This window comes from Mustela putorius, unplaced genomic scaffold, assembly GCF_011764305.1.
Source record: "Mustela putorius furo isolate JIRA1106 unplaced genomic scaffold, ASM1176430v1.1 tig00003988_pilon_pilon_pilon, whole genome shotgun sequence".
NCBI classification, from domain to species: Eukaryota; Metazoa; Chordata; class Mammalia; order Carnivora; family Mustelidae; genus Mustela; species Mustela putorius.
The window spans coordinates 15,431,840-15,444,267 of NW_025422127.1; the positions used below are offsets into that span (position 1 = coordinate 15,431,840).

The following is a 12,428-nucleotide window of genomic DNA, read 5'->3' on the forward strand; positions in this document are numbered from 1 at the left end:
CTCTCTGTAGCTAAATGTAGAGAAGAGGCCACATTGAAGAGGGTAGGAAGGGTGGAAAAGTGGTCAGCAGCTAAAGGGACCCACAGGGTTTTCTGTGGGAGGGAGGGATGCCTGAGATGTGCAGAAATCAAAGAAACAGACTCTCACACTAGGAATTCCAAAATCATTTGTCTTTGAAAAACAGAGGTGCTGAATTCTTCTAGTCAGTGGGGCTTAAAAATCTGGAAATCTGAAATTCAGCAGACTCCTGGGAGAGCCAGTAGAGCGAGAGGAACCTGAGTTCCCACTTTCAAAGAGATAGCACAACAAATAGCTCCCTAGAGATACAGCATAGAAGCAGCAGTTTGAAAAATGCATGGGGTATACTGGAGGGAGATTTGTTTACTAATCTCAGAGTGTGTGCTGGAAGGAGAAGCATCCCGTGAGATTTCTCCAGGAATGAAGAAGCTGTTGGACACCATTTCCCTACCCAACTCACAAGCATAAACACATGGCCACCTGTGGGAACAAGCTCAGTGTCCATACTAGTATGGAAACCACTTAAGGCTTTCAGCTGACTTTACAGTAGAAACTTTGCACGCCAGAAGGGAGTGGCATGATATATTCAAAGTCCTGAAAGAAAAAAACCTGCAGCCAGGAATACTCTATCTAGCAAGACTATTATTCAGAATAGAAGGAGAGATGAAGAGTTTTTCCCAAACAAAAGTTAAAGAAATTCATGACCACTATACCAGTCTTAGAAGAAATGGTGAAGGGGACCGAATGGAAAAGAAAGACCATAAGAGTAAAAGCAATAACATAAAAGAGTAAACACAATAGAATTAAGTCTATCTATAAAAATCAGCCAAAGGATTCACACAATAAAGAGATGTATGGTACTGTATACCTAAATGTGGAAAGTGTACGGGGATGAAGTAAAAAATGAGCTCAAACTTAAGTGACCATCAACTTAATATAGACTGTTACATGCATAAGATGTTGTATATAAACCTAATGGTAATCATAAAGCAAAAACTGATAATAGATATGCAAAGAATAAAGAGAAAGGAAGCCAAATGTATCACTAAAGAAAGAGAAGCAAGAGAAGAACTACAAAAACAACCATAAAACATGTAACAAAATAACAATAAATACATAGCTATCAAAAATTACTTTCAATATAAATGGACTAGATGCTCCATTCAAAAGATATAGGGTGACAGAGTAGATAAAAAAAAAAAAAGCAAGACCCATCTGTGTGCTACCTACCAGAGATTCGTTTCAGACCTGAAGACACATGCAGATTGGAAGTGATGGGATAGAAAAGCACTTATCATACAAACCAAAATTAAAAGAAAGCTGAGGTAGCAATACTTGTATCAGACAAAATAGACTTTAAGACTGTAACAAGAGACAAAGAAGGACACTATGTCATTATAAAGGGAACAGTTCAAGAAGGCATAGCAAGTGTGGCAATTGTAAATATGTATGCACCTGGCGTGGCAGCACCCAGATACATAAAAGAGCTAATAAACATAAAGGAAATAATTGATAGTAATGGGACTTGAACTTCAATTGATAGAAGGGACTTCCAACACCTAATTTACATCAATGGACAGATCATCTAAACAGAAAATAACAAGGAAATAGTGTTTGAGAAGGACACATTGGACCAGATGGATCTAATATATATTCAGAACGTTTCATCCTAAAACAGTAGAATACACCTTTTTTTCAAGTGCGCATGGTTGCGTTCTTCAGAATGGATCACATATTAGGCCACGAAACAAGTCTCAACAAATTCAAAAAGGTCAAAGTCCTACGATGTCATTTCCAACCACAGCACTATGAAACTGGAAATCAACCGTAAGAAAAAATCTGGAAAGACTACATATACATGGAGGTTAAACAACATGCTGTCAAACAATGAATGGGTCAGCCGTGAAATCAAAGAGGAAATAAAAAAAATATGAAGACAAACATAAATGAAAAGACAGCAGTCCAAAATCTGTATAGCAATATAGGCATACCCCAAGAAACATGACAAACCTCAACTAACCCTCCTGTAAGAGCTAGGAAAAGAAGAACAAACAAAACTCAAAACCAGTAGAAGGAAGGAAATAATAAATAGTAGAGCAGAAATAAACATAAACTAAAAAAGACCCCAACAGAACAAATCAGTGAACCCAGGAGCTGGTTCCTGGAAAAGATCAACAGGATTGATCTTGACTTGACTCCCCACAGAAAGAGAGGACTCAGATAAACAAAATCAGAAATGAAAGAGATAAAACAACTGAAACCACAGAAATACAAGGGTTATGAGAATATTTTGAAAAATTATATGCCAACTAATTGGATAGCCTAGAAGAAATGGATAAATTCCTAGAAATGTATAATTTACAAAAGTGAAATAAGAAGAAATAGAAAATTTGAACACATTGATTATCAGCAATGAAATTAAGGCAGTAATCAAAACCTCCCAACAAATAAAAGTTCATGACTAGAAGACTTTTAGAGATGATTTCTACCAAACATTTAAAGAAGACCCATACCTATTCTTCTCCAAACTATTCAAAGAAACAGAAGAGAAAGAAAAGAAAGCTTCCAAATTCATTCTGTGAGTCCAGTACTATCTTGATACCAAAACCAGTTAAAGATTCTACTAAAAAAAAGAACTGCAGGCCAATATCTCTGATGAATGTAGTTTAAAAAAATCCTCAACAATGTATTGTCAAACCAAATCCAACAATACATTTAAAAAAAATCAGTATCACCAAGCGAGATTTATTCCTTGGATAGAAGAGTGGTTTAATTCATAAACTAATGTGATATGTCACATCAACAAGAGAAAGGATAAAAAACTGCATGATCATTTCAATACATGGAGAAGAAGCTTTTGACAAAGTACAACATCCATTCATGATAAAACTCTGAACGGAGTGGGTTTTCAGGGACCACACTTCAACATAAAAAAGGCCATATATGAAAAACCCACCATAGACATCATACTCAAATGAGGAAAAGGTGGGAGCTTTTCTCCTAAGTTCAGGAGCAAGACAAGGATATCCATTCTCACCCTTTCATTCTGGAAGTTAATAGCCTGGATTTAATAGGCTGTGTGTAACAGACAAGTTGGGGGAGTCTTGCTTTAGTGTGTCCTGCCATCTCAAGGAGGCTGCCAGGGTACTCTTTTTTTCTCTCTGTCAAGTCACTTTCTTTTGATGGCTCTTGTCACCATGATGGCAGTGAGGTCTGGGGACTGGAGACAGTGTGTCCCTAGAACCACAGCACGAATTCCTTGCCAGGGCCCGAGCATTCCTGATGCAGAGGCTGCTGCGGTCTCTGCTGTGAGCGCCTGCTCGTCTTGGCTCATCGTTTCTTCACATTCCATGTTACAGAACATCTGCACCCCAAGAAGGGTCTGGTGGAGGCAGATTTAACCCCTTGTTTTCCAAGGATCATGTAAAGTCATTGAAGTTGTGAAAGTCTATTTTTTTCCCCTGTAAATCTATTTTTCACAGAATATAAGAAACATCAATGACCAGATCTGTCCTCCCTCCTCTTTCCCCTTCACCTAAGATCATCATTCCTGTTTGTATTGTCTTTATGTCCAGAGTAAACTAGGTGACTTATTTGTACAAAATGTTATTTTGCCACAAGAGACAGTAATAAAAGATTTTCACAGTTTAAAAAAAAAAAAAGTACTGGAAATCCTAACCATAGCAGTCAGACAACAAAAAGAAGTAAGAGGCCTCCAAATTGTCAAGGAAGAAATAAAACTTCTATTTGCATGTGACATGATACTGTATACAGATACTGTATACAGAAAGCCCTAAAGATTCCACCAAAAACCTTCCTGAACTGGTAAATGAATTCAGTAAGATCACAGTATACAAAAGCAATATATAGGAATCTGTTGCATTTGTATACATAGAAGCAGAAAGAGAAAATTAAAAAATAGTCCCTTACACAGATGTACTAAAATATAAAATACCTAAGAATAAACTTAACGAAAGAGGTCAAAAGCCTATAATCTGAAAACTATAAAACATTGACGAAGGAAATGGAAGATAACACTAACAAATGAGAAGATATTCCATGCTCATGGACTGGAGGAACAAATACTGTGAAAGTGTCCATATAGCTGAAGTAATGTATAAATATAATGCAATCCCTATGAAAATATCCATTATTTTTTTCAGAGTTAGAACAAATGATCCTAAAACTTCTGTGGAACACAAAAGACCCTGAATAGCCAAAGTGATCTTGAAAAAGAACAAAACTAGAGAACACAATCCCAGATTTCAGGATGTAGTACAAACTTGTAGTAATCAAAACAGTATGGTACTGGCATAAAAACGGACACATAGATCAGTGGAACAGAATAAAAAACCCAGAAATAAGCCCACAATTACATCATCAATTAATCTATAAAGGAGGCAAGAATATGTAGTGGTGAAAAAGTCTGTTTAAGAAATGGTGTTGGGAAATCTGGAGAGCTATGTGCACTAGGGTGAAAGTGGACCACTTTCTTACACCATACACAAACATAAATTCAAAATTGACTAAAGACCTTGAAAATCCTGGAAGGAGAGCACAGATAGTAATTTCTCTGACCTCGGGTGTAACAACATTTTTCTAGATATGTCTCCTGAGGCACGGGAAACAAAAGCAAAAGTAAACTGTTGGGACCACATTAAAATAATAAGCTTCTGCACAGCATAGGAAGCAATCAACAAACAAGAAGAATGCGAGATCTTTGCAAATGACATATCTGATGAAGGTGATGAAGTGATAAAGTATATAAAGAACGTATCTGATAAAGTATATAAAGAACTTCTGCAACTCAACATGAAAAAAACAAATAATCCAATTTAAAAAAGGACAGGAGACATGAATGGACATTTCTCCAAGGAAGACGTACAGATTACCAAAAGACACTAAAAGACGGTGAACACCACTCATCATCAGGGAGATTTATTTATTTGACAGAGATCACAAGTAGGCAGAGAGGCAGGCAGAGAGAGAGAGAGAGAGTGTAGGAAGCAGGCTCCCCACTGAACAGAGAGCCGATGCGGGGCTCGATCCCAGGACCCTGGGATCATGACCTGAGCTGAAGGCAGAGGCTTTAACCCACTGAGCCACCCAGGCGCCCCCAATCTACTCTTTCATAGCACTGATGTTGGTAGCCTTTCCCTGTTTCCAACATAAATCTCTGAATTGATTTCTTCAGACTACCCTTTCTCATGTTTTATGGCTTTGTGCTTCGTAAAGTACGTGCTTAAACTTAGTTTCTGAAATATCATTGTAACCAATTTGCTACCTTTGTTAGGAAATAATTTTGAATTGCTAGAAAAATCTTGCAGCAAGAATTCTTTGTTCATTTTCAGCTGTTACTTGGTGTCAGTGGTATAGATTTGTAAATGAAAATGTTCTTTTCTGTGCATATATATGAAAAGCTTCGTTTTTCTCCCCTTTGTCAATAGGCAAGTGAAAGACCAGAATAAGAAGGTAGCAAATCTGAAGCACAAGGAACAGGTGGAAAAGAAGAAGAGCGCACAGATGCTTGAGGAGGCTCGACGAAGGGAGGACAATCTCAACGACAGTTCCCAGCAACTACAGGTTAGAACACGAGGACAGTCTGAAAGGATTGGGTGAAGAGATTTGATCCATAATTGCATGTTGTTTTCCTCTTCACCTTTATCCTCCTCTTTTTTCTCTTCGTAACCCTGCTTGCTGCCTTCCTCTGAGACCAGCTGTTTAGCAATAAAGGAATGGCTTTAAATAGAAAAGGCAAGTTTTATTCCACAGCTTTGTGAGGACATCCCAGCATAGGAGAAAGTTCACCTTGCTTCAAGTCGATCACATTTAATTGGTAAGTTCAATGTCAGTTTAATGAGTGGGTTCTGTTAAACTTCAGGGTGGTCCATGTTACAGTTTGCCATCTTCCTTCATTAAAGTGTGTTGCTAAACTTGGTTCATGTCTGTTGAGCTTCCCCCTGTGTTTTTCATTCTTCTTTTCCCTTTTTTCCTGCCTTTTCCTTTTTGCCCTCTCCCTCTTTCTTCCCTCCTTTTTAAACATTCAGTGTAGAGAGCATATTTCACAGTCATACAGGATGTATAAACTACAGAGTGATAATTGATGTGTAGACCTAATGATTCACAAATGAGGGTGTAGTGATGATATGAGAAGTGTGTATATGTGCCCAGTACTTGGCCGTAGGCCCTGGTCATTCACGGCTTCTAACCTTTACAGAGATCCAGTGGACAGATGGTTTTGTACACATTTTATAGGTAAGGAAACAGACTCAGAGAAGTTGAATTAGTCACCTAAATGCACACAGTTGTCAAAGTGGCTCAGCCGTGACTTTAACTGAGACTTTGTGGATCTCTAGCCTATCAGAATGAAGGTTTAAATTTTAGAGAAGAATATCATAAGCTTTGCTAGAAACCTCTGAAACTTCTGCCAAGGCTGCTAAGCCATTGTCACTTCGTTTTTCTCTTTACAACTTCGAATTGGGTATGAGAGACTTTGTCACAGTTGCATTATCATGAAATCTTTACTAGAGAGATTTGGAGGAGTTATTACTGTAGAAGCCATTTTTAGGCTTACAACAAAGTCTATTTCAGACATATTTTTAATTTCTTTTTTCATTTATCTTTTATATAAAATTTATTGATTATAAAGTACATAGTGCTTATAGGAGTAGTATACATTTTCTCAAATGCAGCACCTTTTGATAAAGCAGCATACCAATTTTCCCTCCCTCTTGCCAACAACAGTCAATACTGCCAATTTTCTCTTCCTCCCTGCCAATCTGATGGATGGAAAATATTTAATTTTTGTTTTAATTTATATTTCTCTGATTACCAGTGAGGCTAAGTATTTATTCATGTCTTAAATTGTCATTTGTTAATGTAAATCATATATTATTCCTCCTCCGTGTTGGCCCTTTCCCCAAGCATTTTTTGGTTCATTTATTCCTGTTAAGGGAACATATAAATATTTATCTACAACTCTTTTTAAGTTGTTCTGGGCTTTCATTTTTACCTATATATTTTTTTAAAGATTTTATTTTTTTGAGAAAGAGAGACAGAACATACACAAGCCAGGAGAAGGGGCAGAGGGAGAGGGAGAAGCAGACTCCCAGCTGAATAGGGAGCCTGATGCTGGGCTCAGTCTCAGGAGCCTGGTATCATGAACTGAGCCGAAAACAGATGCTTAACAACTAAGCCAACCAGGTTCCCTCACCTTCACGCTTGTTTGTTTGTTTGTTTTAAGATCTTATTTATTTATTGAACAGAGATCACGAGTAGGCAGAGAGGCAGGCAAAGAGAGAGGAGGAAACAGGCTGCCTGCTGAGCAGAGAGCCCCATGAGGGACTGGATCCCAGGATCCTGGGATCATGACCTGAGCCAAAGGCAGAAGCTTTAACCCACGGAGCCACCCAGGCGCCCCTTACCTTTACTTTTTCTTTTCTTTCCTTTTTTTTTTTTTTAAAATAAGATTTTATTTATTTATTTATTTGACAGAGAGAGCACATGAGATCACAAGTAGGCAGAGAGGCAGGCAGAGAGAGAGGGGGGAAGCAGACTCCCCGCTGAGCTGAGAGCCCAATGCGGGACTCAGTCCCAGGACCCTGAGATCATGACCTGAGCTGAAGGCAGAAGCTTAACCCACTGAGCCACCCAGGCATCCCTACTTTTTAATTTAAATTATTTTAAGGTATTTTGTGTCATGAGGGTCTTATTTTTCTTCATTGCTAAATTTTACTATGTTATTGATAGGAAATTATTTCATTGCTCACAAGTTTGAATTGGCATCTTTATATTTGATGAAATTATTTAATAGACTATTCCTAGGATTTCTTTCAACCTCATTTGTTGAAGTAGGATCACATTATTTTTAATTACAGAAAATATTTATTTTATAGGACAAGCCCTTATTTATGTTACCTCCTTAACGGTTTCATTTATCTTGTGCCCTCTGTTCCTTTAATGTTTTGTTACTTATCTATCTGTGTAAACGGAAAGATGCCCTTTTAATCTTTTGCCGGTTTTTATGTTAACATCAAAGAAGTCTTCACGTGTAATATCCCATTTCCTTTTAGTATAATTTAAGAAGTAAGTCAGATTATTTATTTATATATTACATAGAAAAACTAATTTAGAGTAGATGAATGATTTTTCCAAGGTGTTTCAGTAAGTGATAGCTATAAATTTTATGAGAAATGATAGTTCATAGCTATATACAAGATACACATGGATGTAATTTATTGAAATATAGGGAAAGGGCATAGTATTACAAATAGGATAATTTGCATCTGGTCTCAGCTCTTTTACTAATTTTGCCACTTACTTCTTAACCATTTTAGTGCAATGGCAACCTAGTGGTAGCTAGCATTCAGATTGTGATCTCTGAATAGGATTCCCCACTAAAAGAAGCTAGAGATTCTTGGAGAAATGGCTAATCACAGTTTTCATAGGAGTAAAATAGTAGAAAAGCAATTGATTTAAGATTTGTATTAACAGTAGCTCTTAATACCTGAATCTTTTTGTGTTTTAAATTTCTGCATATATATTTGGGCCCATCTATTGATGGTTTTATGAAATAGGAAATGCAAATGGAAGGAATTATTTTAGTATTTCCACTATAGGCATAATAATTCTAGGATTATAATATGTTCTCTATCATGTTAAAAAGTATAGTTAATGTTTTCAACTTTTATGAATAATGACTATTTAATCTTCATCAGATGCCACCTGTCTTCCAAAGATTAATTCTTTTGATCATGTTAATAAGCACATAGTGTGTTTTGTTTGTGAAGATTTGAACCTACTTTAAAACTAGAAGGTTCATTTTCATGTTTTGTTATTCAGTGACTGACTGCCAGCTATGGTAGTTTATTGTGGCTTCAATTTTCCTAGCAGAAATTACAATTTGCCGCAAAGCAGTAGTACTGCTTTTTAAATTTGCCTTTCTTTATTCTGAAAGATAAATATATTTTTAAAAATACATAATAAAACGCATATGCATACACACAGTGTAAATAATACATACAAAGTGATCATCTCAGGAAATGAGAAGATTATTGGTATCCCAGAAGTCACATGTGGATTCCTTCCCAATCATTATTTCCTCCCTTCCTCCAGAGGAAATTATTACTTGGATTTTTATTGCTCTTTGCAACCTGTTTATATATTAAATAAAAAGTATAAGTTAGCTTTACATATTTTTATTTTATATAAATGGAGTCATCAAATTTATTCTTTTGTGACTTATTTTGTTCAATATCATATGTGAGGTTTGTTCTTGATAGTTGTGTGTAATATTTGCACATTTGTCCTTGCTGTACTGTTTTTTTTTTAACTTCAAAATTCTATGTTTTATCTTGAAAGTGTTTTGAAAAGATAACTTCATTTCTTCCCAGTTTTCCATGTTTTGAATATTTAGTTGGAACTTAAAGTATTCCTTTTTGGCAGAGCACGAGTTTGGAAATAAGTTGTTACTTTACTCATTGTCCTTGGCTCAACACATTAAAAATGTTCCAAAAAGATTAAACAGATTCCTTACATATGAAATGAAAATCATACCTGATAATGGAGGGAACTTGGGAATCCTGGAAACTATAAACATAGCCATTGTTTATCATGGCCTTAGTTATGAGTGTCCTTTTTAAGATATGACTGTATACCATTGTATTCTGTTTGTACCTTTGTATTTTGGACTGTTATAACTAAGATATATTAACTAGTCTCAAAGTTTTTGGTTTTAGAAGTCCTTTTATACTCTTAAAAATTAGTAAAGTCTCAAACAAGATTTTTTAATGTGGGTTATAATTAGCATATACAGATACAGTTAGCTTATTGACCTGGGTATCCTTCATCTCATTGTATCTGAAGATGCATCTCCAGCAATATAAAATATTCACATAAAAAGTTATTTTCAGTGTTGTTGGTAAGTGTGAACTATTGGACAACCTAACTGCCTATAGATAGAGAGTGCTTGAATCTCCTGTGGTATACCCACACATTGGAGACTTGGCAGCTTTAAAAAAGAGAGGAAGATCTCTAATGAGCTGATACGGAATGATTTCCTGGACATCCCATTAAGTTGAGGAGGGGGAGAAGCACAAAAACCATTTGTTGTATGCTAATCTTTGTATAAGAAAATATACACATATCTGATCTTTTTTTACAAAAGAAAACAGGAAGGGTAAACTAGAAAGTAGAGAGACTAGTAATCTATGGGAGTGTTGGGAAGAAGAATGGAAAGAAGGGGGAAATGGAATTGGGGTGGTACATTTGAAGAGAACCTTCTCTTAGCGTATCTCTGTAGAGAATAGCTCTGACTCTCCAAACCACAGTAATATTTCACATACTCTAAAACCTAAGTAAACAAAACCAATCAGATGCATTGGGGGTAACCAAAAGAGAATACAAACACTAACAAGCAAACTTGTTTTATAAACAAATAATACAAACACCCTCAAAGGGACAGGGAGGAAGGGAACTAACCTAAGTAGCTTTGGAAAATATTTTCTTGATTGAATGCTATTAAGCTAAATAGAACTGTATATAAATCTTGTAATCTAGTAATGTGTTTCTTACAGACGATAGGCTAGCCATTCTGAAAGTACTTGATATGTGTACTAGAATTCAAATAAATATTGATAATGAGGGCTGAGGTTTTCATTGTTCAAGAATTTATAAATAAGTAAAGTGGGAAGGCTTAAGTGAGCCTTGTGGTGTTAGACTGGAATCAAGAGATATTACTACGAAGTCATGGTATTTAATTTATATGCAGATAGATGTAGAAATATTACTGCTGTGTGTATGTGTATGGGGTTATTATATATGCTTTTATTTCCTAACTATCCATTAAGAGGGCTTAGAAGCAATACGCATACCTAACACCCAGATTTTGTTTGCTGTATACCTTTCTCCAGTGAAGTGGACCAAGGCATCTTGGAGAAGTAGTTGATTTCAGGGCTAGGGCAGGGAAAATAAACAGTGAGCCTGGATAACTTTGTGGTTCCAGAAAATAGGAAAGTGCTCAATAGAAAAATGGGGGCTTGTGGAAAGAACATAGGAGCCAACCTAAAGGAGCATCTTATAGCTAGCTCATGCTAAAACAATTTGAGTTAAAAAAAATGATAATATTTTAATTCATAGTATAAAATAAATATTCATGAGTCCATACTGATAAAAGTAATCAAATGCGAAAGTAAGTGCAGGAGTAAGGATAGCTCTTTTCCAAAGATTTCTAATTAGTAAGTGTAGAAGGAAATAGATTTTAAATAATCACCGTGAAGCAAACACCTCAGTAAGAACTGTTGCAGACAAGATCCACTGATGCTTGTGAAAATTAGTGGGTGAACATTTAAATCATCATAAGACTGGCATAGTTTCAAAATATATTCCCTAAGATATTTACTAATATAAGACTGTAGTGGTTCAGTGAACGGAGCTAGCAGATACCTTAACAAAATGATCAAGGTTAACATTACCAGTAGTCAGATATACTGAGAAAGAGACAGTATCATTTTTGTGTTGCTCTTTCTCCAAAATAAATTATCGTATTCCAGTCATGAGAAAATACCAGGCAAATTCATATTCTGGGACATTTTATAAAATAACTGTGCAGGGGGCACCTCAGTGGCTCAGTGAGTTAAAGCCTCTGCCTTCGGCTCAGGTCATGATCCCAGGGTCCTGGGATCCAGCCCCGCATCGGGCTCTCTGCTCAGCAGGGAACCTGCTTCCCTTCCACTTTCTCTGCCTGCCTTTCTGCCTGCCTGTGATCTCTGTCTGTCAAATAAATAAATAAAATTTATTTAAAGAATAAATAAATAAATAAATAAATAAAATAACTGTGCAGGATACTTTAAAAAGGTATCAAGGGGGGCGCCTGGGTGGCTCAGTGGGTTAAAGCCTCTGCCTTCAGCTCGGGTCATGATCTCAGGGTCCTGGGATCGAGCCCCACATTGAGCTCTCTGCTCAGCAGAGAGGCCTGCTTCCCCCCACCCTCTCTGCCTCCCTCTCTGCCTACTTGTGATCTCTGTCTGTCAAATAAATAAATAAAAATCTTAAAAAAAAAAAAAGGTATCAAGGTATCGAGATCATGAAAGACAAAAACTGAACACTGTTATAGGTGGGTTGGTGGGGACTTAGAAGAAATGTTAAGTAAACAAAATGTGAGATCCTGGATTGAACCCTGAGACAGATAGAGGACATTAGGGAAAAAATGTTGAAATTAGAATAAGGCCTTTAGTTTGGTAAAAAGTATTGTACTTTGGTAAAGTATTGTCAGTTTCGTAATTTTGATCATTGTTACCATGGTTATGTAAGCTCTTAACATGAGAAGAGGTTAGGTGGAGAAGTATATGGGAACTGTGTACTAATTTTGCAGCTTCTCTGTATATTTATAATTAGTTCAGAATAAAAAATTT

The 12,428-nt window shown here is 36.4% G+C and overlaps 1 protein-coding gene across 15 annotated transcripts in view; it reads left to right on the forward strand.

Annotated features, from left to right (window-relative positions):
• ERC1 (ELKS/RAB6-interacting/CAST family member 1) overlaps positions 1-12,428 on the forward strand; it is a 558,286-nt gene that overhangs the window by 229,577 nt on the left and 316,281 nt on the right. For all 15 annotated transcript variants that reach the window (XR_006604246.1, XM_045071559.1, XM_045071558.1 and 12 more), the window contains one exon: positions 5,466-5,601. Coding sequence is in view for 14 of the 15 variants with exons in the window: in XM_045071559.1 (XP_044927494.1) it covers positions 5,466-5,601 (136 nt within the window). In the remaining variant the exon portion in view is untranslated. The remainder of the gene's footprint in view (positions 1-5,465; positions 5,602-12,428) is intronic.